The sequence below is a fragment of the Sapajus apella genome, unplaced genomic scaffold (assembly GCF_009761245.1).
Source record: "Sapajus apella isolate SASKATOON/1434 unplaced genomic scaffold, GSC_monkey_1.0 scaffold65, whole genome shotgun sequence".
Lineage (NCBI taxonomy): Eukaryota > Metazoa > Chordata > Mammalia > Primates > Cebidae > Sapajus > Sapajus apella.
Genome location: NW_022437005.1, coordinates 8,072,948 through 8,095,102, shown reverse-complemented (window position 1 = coordinate 8,095,102; position 22,155 = coordinate 8,072,948). Strand labels below are relative to the sequence as shown.

At 36.9% G+C, this 22,155-nt stretch overlaps 1 protein-coding gene across 3 annotated transcripts in view; it reads right to left on the bottom strand.

Moving 5' to 3' along the window:
* Positions 1 to 2,890: 2,890 nt before the first annotated feature.
* The window catches only part of XRN2 (5'-3' exoribonuclease 2), a 91,180-nt gene continuing 71,915 nt past the window's right edge, over positions 2,891 to 22,155 (bottom strand). For 2 of the 3 annotated variants that reach the window (XM_032248137.1, XM_032248139.1), the window contains exons 28-30: positions 10,549 to 10,612; positions 5,712 to 5,850; positions 2,891 to 3,453 (exon numbers count right to left, since the gene is read on the bottom strand). In XM_032248137.1, coding sequence (XP_032104028.1) covers positions 3,388 to 3,453; positions 5,712 to 5,850; positions 10,549 to 10,612 — 269 coding nt within the window. In that variant the 3' untranslated portion in view covers positions 2,891 to 3,387. The remainder of the gene's footprint in view (positions 3,454 to 5,711; positions 5,851 to 10,548; positions 10,613 to 22,155) is intronic. The other variant, XM_032248138.1, reaches the window with a different exon arrangement.

Genomic DNA, 22,155 nt, shown 5'->3' with positions numbered 1-22,155 from the left:
AACATCTGGGGAAGTTTCAAAGAAGATGCCTAGACTAGTGAACTGCATTCACATCCCATCAGGAATTCGCACTCTCCAGTAAGCATGGAGATAACTTTGTGATTTCAAGATTGCTTTTAAGTTTAGAGGTAATGAAAGTTTCTGGGAGAGATGGGTTTTGTTTTCGCTTTAGAATGTTTACCTGCAATTGAATGAAATGCCTTTCGTTTTTTAAAATTCCATGTAACCTTCAGTAATTAATTGTTCAGGTGACTTCTTAAAAAAAAGTTGAGGAACATTGCCTAAATTTAAGTTGTGCAAACTATTTTGCAGTAGTGAACAGCTGTATTCCTATTTCACACACATCAGTTAACACCTGTTCTCTTTTGGCCCTTATTACATAAATACGGCATGGAGAAACACCACAGGAGTGCTTTAGTGAGTGGAGGAGAAATCCATCGAGAAAGGGCCGTTTGCTAGTTCATTCGTTTGTTGACCTTCTTCCTGATGTGGAAATAGTAGAGCAGTCGATCACCAGGAGTACAGTCTGGCGGGATCGCAGCTCCAGGACCCTTTCAGGGTGGGCAGGAGGCGTCAGTCAGCAGCACAGAGTCAGAGAGCCGCTCCGCAGTCTAGGAATAAGGGACTCTAAGTTGACTCTTCGGGCAATGTCTAGGTTTTAGATTTCTAAGCATTGTGAGGACCATGAGGAGGGTGCGCCCAGGGGTGGAGGAACGAGCTTTCCGCGCCAAGCCTGTGCGTGCGGCCGGCTCGCGGGAGGGGCAGCCGGGAGGTCTGCGGGCTGGGTCCGGCGGCGAGGGAGACGCCAGGGAGACTCAGACGCCGGGTGCGTGCCCCACGTGCACCAAGGGTCTGGCGCTTCCCGACCCTGCTGGGAGAAAACTGAGCCAAGCACCTAGTACCTGAGCTCTGAGCAGCCTGCGGGTCCCGGGTGCAGCCACCAACTCGCCCCCGGCTGCGAGGTCGCCGCGCCCCGGGCCCTTCAATTCGGTCCAGGCGCACCCCGCCTCAAAGCGTCCGGTAACGGAGTGCTGGGCCCCCATCCTCACCCGGCCAGTTCCTGGACTCCCCCGTCATCCTACGAAAATTAACCTATCGCTCATTACACCCAATTTGTCTTTGTAACGCTAAATGGCAATCTAAAGCCAGTTTGCAGACGCCTTTGTACATTAACATACATTACTCCGTTTGATCTTTAAAGGGAAGACAATTGCTCATTACAGGCCCTTAGCACCACAGTAGTCAGGGTGTTTCCAGGTTTTTTTTTTTTTTAAGAACTTTAATAAGAGACCCTGAAAAAATGTGTTTAAAGAGAATATAATCGCCTACAAGTAACTATTTAAAATTGGCCCAATGACTTTTACATAAAAGTCATTTATTTTTTACATAAAAATTTGGAGGCGATGTTTACAGCTTTTAACATTTCACGTAAAGCTCTAAAAAACCTTTTACTTATTGAAATGAACAAGGCATTTTCCTGGAAGATTAAAACGTGGAGACAAGTTGGAAAGAGATGAAGACTAACGGTGGAAAGAAGCAAAGGTGAAGGAACGGAGCAGGGTCTAAAGCTGGCTCAGCGAGCTGGCAGGGACCCCTCAGAGAACACCTACCTGTTCTGCAGAACATATCTACCATCATCAGTTTCTCCATCAGGTCTTGTGCTCAGACGTCTTCCAAACAGTGCTTTAAACATTGTCAAAAACTGAATCAGTCTGAAGATAGCTTAAAATAGAACTAAGCCAAAACTAAAGATCTGAGATATAGGGTGGAAGTGTCGGTTTTGATTATAAACTATGAATAGTAAAGCATTTATTGCTGAGCGTGGTGGCTCGCACCCGTAATCCCAGCACTTTGGGAGGCCGAGGAGGGCAGTTCACGACGTCAAGAAATCGAGACCATCCTGGCCAACATGGTGAAACTCCGTCTCTACTAAAAATACAAAAAAATTTAGCACTCCAGCCTGGGGACAGAGTGAGATTCGGCTCAAAAAAAAAAAAAAAAAAAAATTTATAAACTCTCTTGGAATATGCAATGCTTTACTGAGATGACTATATACATTTTTATTTGAGAGATAAACTTACAGAGAAATTTAATAGAATTACTACTTGTTCACTGAAGTCGCTATATAAGTGTTGTGCTAGTAATTCCTAATGGAGAGACTGTCTCAATAAAGGATCCCCCTCTGGTCACCCATCATTAGCAATGAACTCAATAGCTACAAAACACCTTCCTACTCAAGGTTAAGGTGAGATATTTTTCCCCCACAAAGTTTAACAAGTGTGCTTCAGTTGAAAATTAAAGCAAAAATGTCCTAAGTCAGAAGGTCAAAGAGAAACTTTACCTCACAATCTTAGGCTAGGAGGGAAAGCTGAAACAAAGCAATAGTCTTTATATGTGTATCTAAATTTGTTTTGGCAATCAAATGAAAATGCATATGTAAGTACTGTATGTGAACTCCAAACACACATTTGAACAATTTATAGTGTGCTTGGTAGCAAGGAAAAACATGAATACAAAATGCAATCTAATGAAATAACAAAAAATATGCTAAGGAGCATAGACTATTTGACCATTAATTAAAATTTGTCAACTTGAAGATTTAAATCAAATCCTTAAAACTGGAGCACAAGTCTACATTAAATTTGTAGTAAGTTATCTCACAAAGATTTTTTAGCCAGACCAGTCACTGACATACCAATACAACAAAATTAATGCTTTTGTTATGTCTTGCTGACCCAATTTTTTACAATCTACTTCTTCATTGACTTTATTGTTTTTTGCTTTGGACATGTGACTGCAGAAACAGTTTTCTGCAAATTTAGTTTCAAAACACCGTGCTTGGTCAAGATTTTCAAAGCGGAAATACTGCAAAAGAACAAGAACACGAGAACAGAGTTTTAAAAGTTTAACTTTATTTTTTTTTACTAAAGTCCAGACCAGAAATTTCTGTAAGACAAGTACATTAATGAAATGTTTCCAAAGAAATACTAAACAATATATACTCTGGTTTGCTGAGGGCTCCAGCTCAAGGGTTCAAACCTAATTCTTGTGCAATAAAAATCAGCATGGATCTTAGATGATCTAGAATACACTGTGTTTTGAAATCCACAGCTGGCTTCATTTTTAATCATAATGAAAAACCAGTACTCCTCTTCCATCAAATGTGTTTTATAAGCAATAATAAATTCAGATCCACTGTATTATGCAACATACATCTTTGGAAAGCAACATAAACAGTGTGATCACATCAGTAGAAATATACACGGTTAAAAGAAATACACAAAGTACTGTAGTTTTATTAAAAACTACTACTTGAGAAAGAAATCTTTCCACAAATAGCATAAAACTGGAGAATGATGAAAGGATTTGGGAAAGCTTTACAAAAGCTTAATTCCAATTGTATCTTCCTGAGGGTGGTGGCAAAGGGTATTTCCTTCCTTCTCTGGGATACCCCTGAAAATAAACAAAAGAGTTTTATTTTCTGGACCAATACTCCTACAAGTCAGTTAATTTTACACTTCCATGGAAAAACACATCATAAGGAAGCTGAGTATGTGTTAAAGGTACAGCACCTGGAAAGGCCCCATAAACAGGTGCCTTGATGCAGAGCTTTAACACAAACTTGTTGCAAAGTTAGAGGCCAGCACAAATGCTACTACTGAAAACGAAACAAAAAAAACCTTAACAATCACAAAAGAACTAAAGTGTTTTGTATAAACAATGTGTACAGACAACGGTTCTCAATTTTCCCATCACCCTAGCAGTAGTAATTCAAGTCACATTGTGGTAAGATACCCACATCAATTTAGACTTACTACACAAGGAAAGTAACTTTGCTTTAACCAAGGCAAAAGCTTGCTAAATCAGTAAAGCCACATGAGCAACTGATCTTAGGGATTTTTAAAAAAAATTTAGCAATAAAGAGTAGAGCATTAAGTGATACATTAAGATTATTACACAATCCATTAGCGGTGACCTTTATAACATATCCTAGTAGGCTTGCAAATAACATTTCTATATAACAAAAGATAAACATGACACCTCTTCATTTTAAGTCCCTTTCTAGGCCTCTAAGGGTTTTGAAATGAAACCCCACTCCCACCTCATTTTGCCACCCAGAGAGCGCTTCAGTACTTTAAACATGAACATGTGCAGACTCTCAAGGCCAGAATGTAGGCTAAGGCCTTGACTGGTCACATAAAACTTTACTAAAAATACAATGAAGTAATGATTCTGTGTTTTCAACAACAAATGTGTGCAATTTAATACTGCTTCAACAATTGTAATTTAATAAAAAGTATCTCCGTGGAAAAAAGACTGAGAAAAAAGAAATGTTACTTTCAAAAAGTCCTAAAAGAATAATAAATTTACCAATTGGTTTCTATCTTCGAAGTAAGTAAGAATTTTACCTCCTGTAACAGCAGAGAGTTCCTTTAAAGGGAAGATCTCCAAAGGAGGGAGGAAATGGATGAACTGGGGTCAGCAGTCTAGGCAGCCAGCCCCAGCTCTGCTCACCAACTAATTGTGTGAGGTTTTCAGGGTGTCAGTTCCTGTCTTGGAAAATGAGGTAACTAGACTACACATTCTCCAGGGTTTCTCCCAGTTACAAATATGTCCTCACTTCAAACATGCTCATCATGGAAACTGCCTAGTGCCATCTAACCCCACAGTAATATAAAGAGCCTTAATTCACTGATAGGATTTTTAGAGGTCTTGGGTGGAAAAAGTTCAAACCAAAATTCTATAAACTGATTTAAATAAACTGTAACAAAATCTTCTCAAAGGACATTAACTATTTGCAATTTTCTTTTAAGGTGGAGATACTTTTAAGAATATATCAAAAAACATATAAAAAATATGTGCCTTATCTGTGAGAAGAGAGGTCTTACTAATTAATATGTGAAGCACTGCAAAAGGCCTGGAGGCAATACCAGGTAAGCAATTTAAAAACCACTTCACATCACTGCAGGTGCCAAACTCCATAAACATTACATTCTGAATCATAGCATTCCAATCTTGTTCTCTAGTAAGGATTCCATTAAGAGCATGTAAATACTGGCCAGGGTGTCATATTATGTCAAATAGACCTCAGTCTTAAATGCTGCTAAAACCGGATTCTGTAAAGAGATGGAAATGAAGCTTACATATACTTCATTTTGTAATATTCACAAATATGCTACATAAATTTGTCTAGGAATTACGATATTCATTCAGTGATACAGCTGCTTACATTGAGAAGAAAAATATGTGAAAGATTATCAGAGATTTCTTTTATAAGGAGGGATAGCAGATGAATCAAGACAGGGGACTTCTAAAATGAACAAAGACAGCAGCTGAAAAAGTAGATAGACTCCTACTTTCGGCTTCCAGAAAATCAGCGCCCATTATGAGGGATCTAGTTTATACTAAAGAACAATCTCCTTAAAGGAAAAACAATGTGTTTTGGTGACTTACTATATCTGGAGGACTAATTATCACTGACTGCTAAGATTCAGAGGGCTTTGGGGTTAGAAATTCTTCGGCATCTTCAAGGCATATAACCTATTTGGTGAGGCAGGTATTCAACCCATATATGTTCTTAATGATAGGTCCAAGTTCAGCCAAAATACTCTATTATCTTCTCCAGAAATGTCAGTAAGAAATATGGAGTCTTGAGAGGCTTGTTTAAATAAAAGGTGAGCAGTATGCTTTTCATCCCACAGCCCATTTACCTGTCTCCCTCCACGATCATCTCGTCTGGGTGGATACCCACCAGGCCCGGCTAGCATCTGGTACTGGTTTGGCTGGAAGGCTGCATTTTGGGTTTGCAGCATCCGGTTCCATGGCAGCAGGGGTTCAGCCCCAACACCTCTGTGGAAAAGTACCAGGTTAACATCAGAAGCCATGCCTATTATATAGCACAAAGCCTAAAATCGGTAGGTATCATCCTCAAATTTTAATACAATCCAATTTGCCTGGATTTTTCATATAAAATGCAGAGTATCAGAATGGCCTTTGTGTCCCTTATATCCAGTATAATCTAACATGTTTCATGAAGCATCAGCATTTATTACAATGGATGTTTAAACTCAACCGAGAAGTTCTGCGTTTGAAAAATTTTGTTCATTTTCAACTGGAAAATTTCCTTTTTGGTCACTTAAAGATTTAGACCCAAGATCACCAAGTTGGCTACATTTAAGATGCTATCCAAAGAGTAAACATGTACAAGACAGGAGAATGAAGCTTTATTTTCAAAAATGTCCAGACTCATTCTTGGATCCATTCTTTCCAGTTAATTGCAGGTTGCAAATGAATTCTTACTGCTGAGTATTTTGAATCCAGGGTAGGGGACTTGGCTGTTTTTTCCCATCCATTATTCTGTTCAATATGTCAGAAGGTCTGATTGGGAGGAAACCTTTTCAAGTTCTATTGATGCAGCTTTCAATTGACCACGGTGACCTAGCAACATGAGCACTAATTGGCATGGGCTGACTGGCATTTGGTGTACAGTTTACATGGGAACACAGACTCAACGGCTATTATAACCCAGTTTGCTGTCCCAGATTACTAGTCGAAAGAAATGTTTAATTGTCTTCAAGTGCCTATTTTAACTTTGCAGATGCAAAGCAACAGGTATAATATACTAAATCATAACTTAATTAAAAACTGTCACATAAACAATGTAGCAAGCATACCCCTTCAAAGGCAATCACCTTTTAAGATTTAACTTTCTCCTTAAGGCACTTTCCATAACTTCCATTTTATGGAAGTCACTATAAAGAACAAACAGAGGCAAATGCTCCAGTATATTTTAATATTAGAAGCTTTGAGGCCACTGACCGTATTAGGAGGAATTCAATAAAACTTTAAATTCACTTTAGTGCTGACTAGCTGGTAACCAGTTATAACCATATCAGCATAAGAATTTCACTTCTGAGGTCTTAGGGAAAAAAGCCCGGTGCTGGGCTCACTGGGTGAAGCATTCTTCTCACACCTATTCAAGCCGGAATCCAACCTTTCTACCCTCACTCTCCTCCCTTCACTTGGAGCTTGCCTTCTTTATATTAAAACAACACCAAAGATAATTATTTTTGTGTGATGGCTTGAAGAGAAGAACTGCTCTCTAAAGAATTCTAGAAAGGCTAAAGCTTTTCTTTACAGTTGGTAGCTGAAACCAGAGCTCTATTAACAATATAAGTAATTCAGAATACAATTAGAAATAAGTATCTCAGAAAGAAAATGCATACGGCTAGGGATTTTAATTATTTTTCAGGATAATTACTAGCACAAACATATTTTAGCAAGGATGCCTCAACTGTTTTAGCAAAAACAGCTCCATGTGCAGAGACAGGAATGGTCTCTCCAGTTTCTGCAGGAGTGAAGGGCTAAGGTTTGTGCTGTAGCCAGTCTCATCAAAACTGGGCCAATTAATGCAAAACCCGAAGGCTAAACTGCAATTCACATCTTTTATTAACTGTGATCAGTTTTTCTTTCAAGTCTTACAATAATAAAATTCACTCAACTGAGTTTTAGGATCTGCTGGCATAAATAATATACATTATAAATACAATTCAAAACTATTTTATGTTCCAAAAAGTAGGTTAAGAACAAAGCCACAGTTTAAAAACATAAAGGTCTCCTTTTTATTTGAATTACTTATACTGTTTTTGACAAAGATAATTTTTATGAAAATTATTATCAATAATTAAAATTAAACAGAAGAACAAAGCAACAATGTCATGTACTACCCTCTTCTGACTTTTATGACAGAAAGGCCTTTATTTTCCACAAGTTTATCATATGTGTAGACTAATTATATAATTTGCAAAAAAATCTGGGATAGAAGCACAGAGACTGGACACACCGTAGCCTTTAAAAATTAGCAGTTAGGCCAGGCACAGTGGCTCAGCCTGCAATCCCAGCACTCCAGGAGGCAAGGCAGCCAGATCACTTCAGCCCAGGAATTAGAGACCACCCTGAGCGGCATGATGAAACCCCGTCTCTAAACAAACAAACAAACAAAAAAAAAAAATACAAAAATTTGCCACACATGGTGGTGTGGGCCTGTAGTCCCAGCTACCTGGGAGGCTGAGGCACGAGAATTGCTTGAGCCTGGGAGGCAGAGGCTGCAGTGAGCCAAGATCATGCCACTGCACTCCAGCCTGGGCAAGAGAGTGAGACCTTTTCTCAATTATTCAATCAATAAATAAAAATTATAAGTTAATAACTAAGACAACTTATTTGAGCCATTGGGCATTGGAGATGGCAACAACATTCTTAAGTTTCCAAATTACTGTTTTGAAAAGTTACTGGTGATGTGAAGTAATTACTATCAATCTGGATATTTTAAATGTATATATATGGTAAAATAAGAGTTTTCAAAGATTTCTCATGATTGAGTTTAACACCCATAGGTAAAAAACTAAACGGTTGCCTTGCAGATGACCGAAGAAGAGACGTCTCCACTGACAAGAAGAACCCCAACAATGTGGCAGAACTCAAGCGACAAGAGGAACTCCAATACTAGGCATCTATTAAGTCTAGGCTGTGCCAGTGTGGGGAGGATGTTCCTGTTATAGTTTTAAATCTACTTGATATATGGATTATATATACTGTCTTAAGGTAGGAAATTATTCAAGAAATGCAATGTCATAAAAAAAAGACACTCAAAATTCTTTTTTAATAAGACTCTCAACAAACACTCAGAATAGTGCCGTGGAAACATACTGAACTACACAGACTGGTAAAACCTAGTTGTGGAGCGAAATGGTATATTTCTTAAATGTCTGTGATATAAAACTTTTAAGATAGAACTCTATTATGCTCACATTTACCTTTTGATTTCAGGCAGGATTTTAAGTATTTAACTAAAACTACAACAAAAAGCATCCCCACAAAACTTGTCCCTAACCTTCTGGGTTCATAAAGTCAGTAGGGTGGAATAAGAACAAAACCTGATGGACAGGAGGGCAAGGGAAGGGACAATGATGATGATCTTAGGAAAACTTTTAATGTGAACAGAGGGGGAAGAAAGCTGTTTGGGGCCTCAGAAGTGGAAACAGATCCTTTACTTCCTTTGAAGTCCCTACATCTTTATATTATGCTCAGAGTAAATATTCTGATGAGTTTTGTTCCAGTGAAAAGTTTCTTGGTAAAGAATGGCACAAAAGAGTGACCTTAGGTAAGCTGCTGAGCTTCTGTGTGCCTCACTTTCTTCCTTTGCAAAAATCTAAAAATAACAGCATCTACTTCAGTGCATTGTAGGGAGGAATAAATGAAATCATTCTTACTAAAGGATGTTAACACAGTGTTAACATTTTGTAAGCAGACAAACATTCATGATTATTAACATGGAAAGTGAGCAATAAGATAGGGAAACGAAGTATATAATTTGGGAAACATTTACCCCTTACTCATTTAATTTTTGCTTAAAATTGGTGCTACTGAAGAAAATGAAACACACACTGTGTTCTTTCAGAGCATACATTAAAAACAAAACATTACACACATTGCTAGTACTATTATTTAATGAGACTTGCACTAAGTTGATACTATTAGTAAACATTGAACAACAGGGTTCCTTTTATCTGGTTAAATAAAACAGTGAAATGAAGTTTTGGAGTCTCTAAAGAGTTACAAAGTTTTCTTAAAAGGGGAGCTGAATTTAGAACCCCATATATAAAAACACTTTATTCATTTCAGATGTGAACAGATTAGAGACTATTAACATGGCAGAGACCAAGAGAATAAAATAGATTAAGACTGGGAAGGCAAAACCATCGTGAAATGATACACTTTAAGGCTGGCCTTTAAAAATTATTCTGCAGATGTTTAATTATTCATAATGTGCCTAGCTGTTTTACCGTATAGAGTCCATCTGACTTAGGAGCACACAACTTATCAATGAAGAAATACATGTTAAACATCCCTTGTTATTAAACCATGTCACATTCCTCCTAGTCCATGGTACTTATTAGACTGCAGATCCCATAATCCTCTTCTGAGTCCCTTCTGCATTTAATTCAGTTCAGTCTTAAGTAGTTAAAGAAACTGTTTTCAGTGGCAACTAATAACTACTGACCTATAGTGACACTGCCCTACAATAGGCTTGTCAGCATTGAAAAAGTTGTACCAAAGAAGCTGATTAGGACTTCAAGAGGTTTGTAGCAAGAATCAATGGCTGGTCTGTACTAACGCTGCATCGCCCGCACAGAAATGATAAAAGTGGAACACCATTAGTTATGCCTCATTAAGCTGCACAACCCTTCTAAAAAGAAATTTGTTTAGCCTGACCAAAACCTAATACAGTTTTAAGCTGTGTTGCATTTTTCAGGGCATCTCAAAAGCATAAATAAAATAAAGGCTAAGAACCAAGAAAAGTAGGAAAGTATATTAAATACTAGTCTTAAAGTATTAGCTATATATTTTCCTAAAGGATAGGTATGAGGGAAATTGTTTTGGGTGGGAAAAAGTACATTTCTAACCAGAGCTTTTAGCTTCCATAAAACCCATAAACCCCAAATGTTGGTGTGAGAAAGTATTTAAAAGTCATGTCTGCTTTAATATTACCTGTCAAACCTTTGCTGCTGGAAAAGGGGAGGAGGACCTCGCCAGGAGTCCTGGGGCCTCATATCTGGAAACGAAACAGAAAAGGGTAAAGATTTTTCAAAGTAACCAATATTCAACTACTCATACATTTTATAATTAAAAGTTCTTGAAAAGAATCTGAGAAAGACTGTAAACCAAATAAACTAGTATCATAACAACACACACCACAAATGTAAAAAGTAACAAGGTCAGCAAATTTTTATGATTTTTCCTTTGATAAAATAGTTCTAGTAACCCCTGGCCACTAAACTCACACAATCCTCTTGCTATCTCTCTCTCTCTCTCTCTCTCTCTCTGTGTGTGTGTGTGTGTGTGTGTGTGTGTGTGTGTGTGTGTGCGTGCGCACATATGTCTGTGTGTTAAGACACATATATTATACAGTTTTTACATTTATATTTTAAATGCTGTACAAAAGGTTTAGTTCTTTTTCATAAATAGAATGCAAACTGAATTAATAGTATCTACGACAGAAATCCTGAACTTTTCCTTCTGAAGGCATAAATTGCTATCATTAATGTAAAGCAGAGTACACACAATCTCTCCAACACAAACCAAGAAAACACTTTAATGAAGGGACCACCCACTTCTCCATCTTTTCTGATAGTCTTCTTGTAACACAAAGCTGAACTAGCAACAACATCTCACTAGAAGAAACAGTTAAATGGCTCCTGCTCTTCTATATAAACTGACAGATAAATGGGATGAAAGAAACATCTGGGCCTGTCTATATCGATGAACCACAACCTGCAGTCACCTCACCTTCAGCGGGGTCTGCTGTGACCTAATTAAAACTGCTGGTTCCAGAAGTTGTCTAATGAGTTCAGCATGCGAGGACAGTAACCTCCTCTAGACTCCCGAGACCAAGGACAACATGGCTTACCATAATGTATTCAGGCTCACATTTTAATAGAAATACAAACTAGAAAAATGCTTTTCAAAATTACTTTCTTAAAGAAGAGATGAAAGCTTATCTCTGGTTAGAAACCAAAAATATATACAGTTTTTACTTAAGAAAGAGAGAGAAAGAAAGAAAAAAGTAGAATCATGCTTTAAAAACCCCATGACCAAGAACACAGAACCAGTAAAATATCTGGCTGTGCACAATGATTCTAACACACAACTGGCAACCTCAGCCTTGGGCTTCCTTCCCATCTCGACAGGATGAGAAGGCCAGGCTGAATAAAGTTTTCTGTATGTGGACAAACTACCTGAAGGGGGGCAGCCATCTGCCGCTGCCACAGCCCACTCACACCTCAGTCCATGGCCAGCTGGAAAAGCCCCTCCAGTCATACCGATGGGAGCCAAACCCACCTCTCTCAGAAAGGTACTGGAAGCCCTTCACCAGCGGTCACTTTCAGGCAGATTCCCATTGTGAATTAAAAGAATCTCTAATCTTTAATCAATTCGAATTAAGTTCCTTTTTTATCTCTTAAAAGTCAAACTACCAGCAGTCAAACTGAGTAACAATGCAGAGGATGCTGATCACCACACCGTCCACAGAAAACAGAGGAAGCAGGCTCCCCACTCTACGCCCAGAGTAAGTTCTGAGTCATTACTACAGACTATACACTGTCAGAAAATCAATTTTCTGAAGAGGTAAAAGTAGAAAATTCTTACAATAATAGTAAAAATTTCATTTGTATGGTTTATTTCTATGGGAAAACTTAAGGTACATTTGCATATATGACTTTCAATGAGTTATCATTTGTGAGAAAGTAATCTACTGAAAGTAAAATCAATGTTTGAGCCACTTTTTCAAAATATCATGCACACAATTAGTTCAGTGAGAATCAGTTAAAATGTTCCCAGAAGTATTTCATTTTAGTGCCTTTATATATACAAAATTTGCAAACATAACATAAGGCAAAAGAAATACAGCACATTTTCTTCCAGACCCCTGTCTACCCCGGTACTTCACATGCCCCAGAATCCCTGAGGTTACCCTGGAAACGCACCCTTTTTTCCCATTAAGACTTAATTCCATATTGTGGTTGCCTCGTGTCTCTTTATGTTTTGTTTTCCCAGAAGCCTATTTTCATATTCCATCTTTATGTATGTTTTAATCACAGGATACACATTCCCCATGGTACTCATGAAAGCTTCCACAGTGGCTCCCTAATAAATTTAAAATTGAATGAAGACAATACAAAGATATATCTACATTAAGAGGAACCTTCAGAAACATTTAACCTAATGTTTTAAGAAAAATAAAGATGGGGAAAAAAACTTACATATTTTCTCCTAGGAACTGTGTGAATGGAGATGAAGCCATCACCACCCATAATATATGTTCATTAGACTCAAACATGCTTTTCTTAGATTAAGCACAGCAATATTTCTAAGTAGAACTATAATGTAAAGTTTACTAAGCATAAATGCTTTTTTTGGAGGAGGAAATACTCCTTAATTGTCTAATCTATACACCTGGAAGTATCTTAAAAAACAGCAAACGTTCTGAATATATGACCTCTAGTGTGCCAGGTGCCTCTCCATTTTCCATTTTCTCTCTCTCACCTCCAGGACAATATTTTTTTCCACATAAACTCAGCAGCACATACAAAAATTAGAGTTTTTTGTTAAAACCTAAGCAAATTTTCTCAAACTTTCAATAAACTCTGATGCAATTATTAAAATACCCCTTGTTTTCAATCCAAAAAGAAAAATAAAAAGGCTCCAAGAAATACTTCAAGGCTACTTTTAACCAAATTTCTTCATATGGCTCTTAGTAACATATATACCCTGAAGTATTCGTAAAGCAGAAATATTTCCTGGCTCATCAGTAATGAAGTAGATGGTAAAACAAACTTATTATTATTCATTTGTATGGCTCTAACAGAAGATCTATTTGAGAGGAAGAAAAAAAATTCTGAGATAGTGAATTGCACTTCAGAAAGGTACAGGCTAGAGTGGAAAAATGACGGTTAATTTTTTCCTTTGGTCTTTAAAAACTTATCCCTTTTCTAGAGCTCTAAGGCCACGTAAACCGAGCTTTGCCCATAGCTTCTGAAGTGACAATTTACCTAATCAGTGTGGTAATCACAGAAAAGATTCCATGTTTACTGATTGTACTAATCAAAAATCACTTTTCAATGCAGCTAATTGACAAGTTCACAGACTAAAATGAAGAGAAGTCACATTTAAGGTTCTCTGGGCTACAAAAACCAAATGCTTTTTATTCAGACTGAGTACGCAGGGCTACACTCGACTCCAACAAGTTATCAGTACTCAGATAATTACTCATCAGCCAAAAACTGACACATCCAAGGCAAATCAAACACCAACAAGAAACGCCCACAACAGACACCTGACAGAGTTGTCAGTTTGACCAAACAGCCCTTCTTGAGTACAATTTCATACTACATGAAGATAATAATTATGATGCTAAAAATATTTTAGATGGAATAAATGGCTTAGATCTCAGTTTTACTAAAATAAGCTATCTGACTAAATTTTGAAGTTCAAAATTCCATGAAAGATGATCTTTTATCACTTATTTAATACTTTCATAGTACTTACTCTGTACAAGGTAGTATTTTAAGTGCTTAACTACTTAAATTCATTTAGTCTGGTTATTCTGTGTGATAAGTTGTCTTATCCTCTATACTATTTTTGAGATGAGAAACTGGGGCAATGACCAAACCTATCAGAGGTCACACAGCTGTTAAGGATCAGAGTGAGGCCGGGGACTATGTTCTCATAACCACTCTCCACTACACTGTGCAATCTCAAAGTTTCACAGGCATTTATGCTGTCAGTTGAGATGGCACTTCATGTTAATTTATTTCAGAAGAAGCAGAGAAGAACCACCCATGATTTTGTGCTTCCTAATAGCAAGCTCAGAAACTTAGGGTTTCAACAAGGCAGGATGGGAGGTTTAACAACTACACTCAACATCTTAAAGGTTTACAACTTAACATTATTACTCATATCCAATTAGGATAGGAAAGAAAAATAATGCACACATTTTAGTTGTAAGCATCTAGGCAAATACAGGATTTATACAGAAAAAATAAGAAAAGGTCTTGGCTAAAACACTGGAATCTCTGCTCTTTTTAAAAGGATAATACTACGCCCCTCAAAATCTGGCATTTAAAAGAAAATATAAAGAGAAGGGATCAGATAAAAATTAGAAAAGGATATAGATAGATAGGGATGAATGGATGAAAGATTAATACAAGGGTAAGGATTAGTTCTACATAAATATTGAATCGAGGTAACGAGATAAAAATGTCAGAAGTGTTAATGACAGTAAACTAAAAGAAAATAAAAACCAAATCATAGGTCAGACACAGTGGCTCACCACCATAATCCCAACACTTTGGGAGGCTGAAATGGGCGGATCAATTCAGGCCAGGAGTTTGAGACCAGCCTGGCCAACATGGCAAAACCCTGACTTTACTAAAAATAAAAAAATTAGCTCGGTGTGGTGGTGGATACTTGTAATCCCAGCTACTTGGGAGGCTAAGGCAGGAGGCTCGCTTGAACCCGGAAGGCAGAGGTGCAGTGAGCCAAGATTGCACCACTGCACTCCAGCCTGAGCAGCAGAGCAAGACTGTGTCAAAAAAAAAAAAAAAAAAAAAAAAACACAAAAAACAAAAACAAAAAACAAAAAAAACAAATCATATGTTGGACTATGTGTAACGATATTGGGGAAACATCACAAAACATCAGATTTCTTTTCTTCATCTTCTGCAGCATCTGCCTGAGCTTATCATACTTTAATGACCATTCTAGATCAGGCTATACATTTCTTATCCAATGCATTTCTTACAAAAGTATTAGGGAATAACTGATTTGTGAAATGACATGGTTGCCTTCTAGGAAGTCCAACCTCTTAACCCAAGCCTTCCAAGGTTTTCTTATAACCAAGGGCAATTAAAATCCATTAACCTATTCAAATCTTTTTTGAGCTTTTACACATCTGGCTTATATGCAGACAATCCCTATATTTCTCTCCAACTGGGTCCCCTTTGTCTTGAGCAAAAACCTGACTCCTATTACTACCTACCACAGATGCCTTTAATGTCTTTCAGGCACTTTGACTTCTACAAAATAATTCATCACATTCTTTCATATTCCTTCACCCTCCTGGGTTTCCAAGCTCTGTGAAAAGCCTCAGTAAGTACCCAGAGTGGACACATATGTCTCTTCATTCCCTTCTCCCTCTCCTCCTCTCTTCATATTCAATTATCCAGACTTTCAGCCTTCTCTTCTTCCCACCTTCCAGACTTTGGATCTACTCTGCCATAGTACCAGACGTTCATCATCTCTCCTTAACCCACAGTGCTGTGGTTCTAGAATGGAGTTGTACCTGGTTCATTCTTCTGCTAGTTTTTAAAAGCTCATAAACAGACTAGTGAGTGCCCAAATTAAATCAGCAAGAGACAAGAACAGCCGACTTACAAGGTAAAAAAACTGGTCAGTAAAAATATGACCAAAGCAGGAACTGAAAACAAAAATCACATCTTAAAACAAAGACACATTATTCCTCATCAAATTAGCAAGAACTTTTTATTTTATTTTAAAGAGACAAGGTCTTGCTGTTACCCAGGCTGGAGGGCAGTGGCGCTATCACAGGTCACTGCAGCCTCAAATCCAGGCTCAACCAAACCTGCTGCCACGGCCTCCTGAGTAGCTGAGACTACAGGATACCACCATGCTTCGTTAAATTTGTGCTTAGATTAGAGGTGTGAGCCACTGCAACTGGCCAAGAACTTTTAAAAAATAACACCTGGTACTGATGGGAGTGGGATATTAGTCATTCTTATATGCCATTATAGGAAGTATAAAACGGTATACTCTTATTTGGAGGCTGTGGTGACACTGACCAAAAGTCTAGAAATTCACCATGCCTTCTGATCCAGCAATACCATTTCTAGAAATTTAGCCTGCAGTTAAGAAGTAAACTTTTAAAAGATTATTAGAAGAGCCCAAAACATTAAAAAAAAATAAAAATAAGCAATATACTTCTAAATAATCCATGGTACAAAATAAAACAAAATAAAAATCAGAAAATACTATGAACTAAGTGATAATAAACATGTGAGACAAAGCTTTGTGGGATACGGCTAAAGTGATTAGAGGGAAATCTGTAACACTGAAGTGCATATACTAGAAAAGACTAAATTACCCAAGTCTCCATCTCAAAAGCCCGAAAAAGAATATCAATTTAATCCCCCCAAAAGTAGAAGAGAATAATGAAGACAAATGCAGAAATCAATAGAAAACAAAGGTACATGGGAGGAGGGAAAAGAAAAAATAATTCAACAAAACAAAATGTTAGTTCAATGGGGACAAAAACAATAAAATTAAATAGGTTCTAAAAAAACATTAAATAGATTCTAGTAACACTAATCAAGAAAAGAGTGACTGTACATTACCAGTATCAGCACTTAATTTTGAAGTCTTACAATCATTAAAAACATATTTAAAAATCTTAGGAACAATTTCTGGCAATAATTTTGGAATTTTAGAATGGGCACATTTCTGCCAAATATAAAAAAAGAACTTATCAAAATCAACATAACAATTTACTGAAAAATCTGAAAAGCCAGTATTTAAAATTTTGAATCTATAATTAAAAACCTTTTCATAAAGGAATCTCTAAATCCAGCTGGCTTGATGATTGAATTCTTCTAAAAATTAAGAAATCACAACAATCTTATGATAATTCATACAGAGAATAAAAATGTAGAAAACATTTTCCAACTTGTTTTATAGGGCCAGCCAGAAAAAAACTCTAACCCAGAACATGCAAAAAAGGAAAACTAGTAAAACTAATCTCTCTCATAACACAGAGATTTAAAAAATACCACCATACACTGACACACAGAATGTAGTGACATATAAAAAGGATGATATATTCCAGAAATCAGGTTTACTCCAGAAATGCCATGTTGGTTTAACATTTGAAAATCAATCAGTGTCATTTACCATACTAACACAAGACAGAAAAAAACAAACAAACAAAACCCCCAGATTTTGGAGGAAAAAAGGATCTGATAAAATTTAATACCCACTAGAAACAAAGAATAGAAGAACTTCCTCAATCTGATAAATGGTATCTACAAACAAACAAACAAAAACACTGCAGCAAACATCATATTCAATGATGAAATAGTAAAAGTTTCCCCCTTGAAACTGATTGGGAATGAAATGAGTATATCTATCATCATCATCATCACTTCTATTAATTATGAGGTCCTAGCTAATGCGATAAAGCAAAACACACACACACACACACACACACACACACACACACACACACACAAAAGGCATTAAGATTAGAAAATAAAAATGGTCACTACTTGGAGATGACATAATTGTATACACAAAAAAATTTCAAAAGAACATACAAACTATTAGGAGAAATGAATCTACTAAGGATGTCAGATACAAATATCCAAAAATCAACTTTATTTCTATATACAAACAAGCAATTAGAAAATGATAGATATTTAAGATACACTATTACTTAAAACATCAAAACACATCAATTATATAGTAATAATTCTTTTTGTCCTTAATTTTTTATTGTCATGATTTCAGACTGAAAAGTTACAAGATAAGTACAAAGAATTCCCACAACCCCTTCACCCACATTCCCAAAGTGCTGGCATAAAAATTACACTGACTGATTTTCAAAAGTTAAACCAACATGGCATTTCTAGAGTAAACCTAATTTCTGGAATATATCATCCTTTTTATATTCACCATATAACACCAAAAAAAAAGCAAAAATGCAAATTGCCAAGTGGAAAACGATATTTCCAATATAAAACTACCCTCATAACCACAATATAAGAATGCCTACAAAACAAACAGACAACAACCCGGTTTAAAAAACCAGACAGGACCTAGAAATACAAATTCCCTTTGACCCAGCAATCCCATTACTGGGTATATACCCAAAGAACTATAAATCGTTCTACTATAAAGACACACGCACACATATGTTCATTGCAGTCCTGTGTACAATAGCAAAGACCTGGAAACAACCCAAATGCCCATCAATGCTAGACTGGACAAAGAAAATGTGGTACATATACACCATGGAATACTATGCAGGAATAAAAAATGATGAGTTTGTGTCCTTTACAGGGACTTGGATGAATCTGGAAACCATCATTCTCAGCAAACTGACACAGGAACAGAAAGCCAAACACCGCATGTTCTCACTCATAGGTGGGTGCTGAACAGTGAGAACACGTGGCCTGAGGGAGTATCACACACTGGGGGCAGTTGGGGACACTAGGGGAGAGACAGCAGGGGGTGGGGAAAGATAACATGGGGAGAAATGCCAGATACAGTATGTAAAAAAATTAAATAATTTAAAAAATAATAATTTAGATAAATTAAAAAAAAAAAAGACAAACCTTGAACACTACATCACATAAAAATATCCAAATAGTCAATAAGCATTTTTTATAAATGCTCAACTTAGCCACCAAGAAGATGCTAACTAAAAGCTCAGTGAGATACCACTCCCTGCTTAGTCAAATGGCTAAAAGTGAAAACCCTGACAACACCAAGGATTGGCTACAACATGAAACAAACAGAACTCTCCTACACTGCTGTAGGAGTGTAAATTCATACTAACTGAATGTAATTTGGGAAACGTGTCTGGCACTTTCATTCACTAAAGCTGAACATACACACTCTTGCAATTCCATTCCTGTGGAGTACATAATGTTTTTTATTGTGATGATTTCAGACTGAAAAGTTACATAATGTTTTTTATTGTGATGATTGTAAACATTATGAGTGTTTACATATGTGCATCGAAGGATACACAGGTTTCACAGCAGTCCAATCCAGTGATCCCAAACGAGAAACCAACCCAAATGCTATTCCAACTGGATGGGTAAATAAATGGTGACACAGTCCTGTGATTCAACACTGTAAGCAACAAAAATAGATGAACTGCTGGGCATAACGGCTCACGCCTGTAATCCAAACACTTTGAGAGGCCGAGGCAGGTGGATCACAAGGTCAGGAGTTCGAAACCAGCCTGGCCAAAGTGGTGAAACTCCATCTCTACTGAAAATAAAAAATTAGCCAGGCATAGTGGCACACGCCTGTAATCCCAACTACTCGGGAGGCTGAGGCAGAATTGCTTGAGCCCAGGAGGAGGAGGTTGCAATGAGCCAATATTGCACCACTGTACTCCAGCCTGGGCCACAGAGCAAGACTGTCTTGGGTGACAAAAAAAGAAGAAAAAAAGACAATGGATGAACTATTGCTACAAGCAATATAAATTTCAGAAACAAAGATTGAAAAAAATAATGCAAGCTTTTAAAAGCGTAGTCATGTAATAGCTTTTTAAACTATTAGGTAAAGTTTAAAAAAAACCAAAAAGGTGACATATGATACTGTGATACTGCAGTAAGGATAGCAGTTCCCTTTAATAGGCTGAGGGTAGTGCCTGGGGAAGAACTCATCAGTCCTTTAGCTTCTGAGGACTGATCCATTTCTACTGGATCTGAATGGTGGATACATAAGTATGTCCATTTCATAAACACTAAACTGTATAAGTTCAATTTGGTACTTTATATATGTTACACTTCAGTAAAAAGTATATGTAAAAACACATGTATAATAACGTAATTTTCAAAACTTGCACACATGAAATTATGAAAAGAAACACTGCTTATTTCAGGACTGTGGAATTATGGGTGTTTTTTATGTTTTATTGCTACATGCCACATTTTATTCAATTAACATGTACTGCAGTTAAAGATATATTTTAAAATCACTAAAAATATTTTTAAAATTAGCTTTCCTCCCCTCATAATCTTTTCCAATGTATGCTCCCAATCTAATTTTGTATCGGTTATGCTATGCTTAATACCACCCAAATACTTGCCATGTACTTCAAAGTTCATTATTTTCTCTCAGCCTAGAGTAACCCAAATTCCTCACTTGTTGGCTCAATTTAAATACCACATGATTGCTGATTTTTTGTCCATAAACTTTTTCACTCCTCCTATCCCCTTTGAAAAGATGTTAAATGTCTTTAGAGTCCCAGCACTAATCCTGAGGTAACTCCATGTTTACAAGTCATGAGGCAGAGGGCACTTGTTTCTTGCTCTAAATCAATCCCTACTTTACAAACCACATCTCCCAATTTTTCATGACGTAATTTAAATAAAGATATTCTGACTGGCATAGATTCTAATTAAAGTCTGTTTGTAAGTATTTTGTACTTTGCAAGTATACATTAACTTTAATAACAGCCACAACAATGGCAAATAAGGAGTTATTTAACCAAAGTAATATTAGTAAAAGTAGAGAGGGACTCCACTATTCGAAATAAAATACACAGATGCAAACAAGAGTTGTCTATTTCCAAAGAAGGCAGATTAAGAACTATAGAACTGCAGGCCCCTAGGGCATGAAATTCTCTCCTCTGCTGTAAAGCTAATAAATAAAAAAAGAACCTTCTGGCTTCTTTCTTTCTGTTATTATTGGAACAGGATCTTGTAGGCTAGAAGCAGAAGGCCATGGTATCCATATGAATGGTAAAGAGCCACAAGAAAAAAGAAACTGATAAGGAATATGTCAATAAACAGCTGGCTTTAAAAATATGTTGGATATGCTTTGACCATTTATTGGTAAAATCTTAGGGCAAAGACAGTTCACTCAAAATGATTAGACTCTCCTGTTGTACATAGTATGACTTGATACTGAACATATAGAAATGCTTAGAAATGTTATTTGCTAAATCTTAGGGGAAACAGCTGATAATCACTGCACCAAGCAGATTCCCACAGGACCATTAACTCTGTACCCCTTCTGTGCTTCACTGAATAGAAGTCCAGAGTTTTCATGATAAGAGTCTCACAAAGCTCCATTCAATGTCATTAAGCCATGCAGCAAAGCTATGCTGCTGGAGAGAAGGGCAGAGAGAAAGTCAATACGCTAAAAACAGAGGGCTCTGAAAGAGTAAGACCTATAGAACCAATTTCTTCTTGAGTAGTACATCAAAAAAATCTGGACTTCTGGTTGGTAACTTAACTGGCATTAAAATGGTGCTAGGTGCATAGAACAAATATTTCCCATCCATTTTAACCTGGCACGTTCTTTAATAAGTACAGCTTCCATTTAAAAACAGCTCTGAGGGGTATCTATAACAAAGTATCACTCTGTTGTTTTTTTTTTTAATTAAATTTTTATGAAATATTTCAAACATTCAGAAAAAATTGTTTTACTGATATGACACTCAGATTTAACAAATGTGAGCATCTGTCACACTGTTTCTTCTCCTCCATGCTGCCCTTGTAGCAACCAGACAACCAGAAATGGACAAACAAAGCCTTCATGAAGACATTAATTTGAAACGTGGGCACATGACTTACACTTCTTTGATAAGTAGGTATAACAACGGAGCTTAAAAATAACATTAAATGGGGATACAATTTAAAATCAATGAAAAATGTATGAAGTCTTAACACTCAACTATCTTTTCCCTTTCCCACTGCAATCCAAATGCCATGTTAATTATTTTTGTGGTCAACATTTCTGACCTGCCCACAAAACAGGTTATGAGGGGTTAAGGAAAGACTAAAG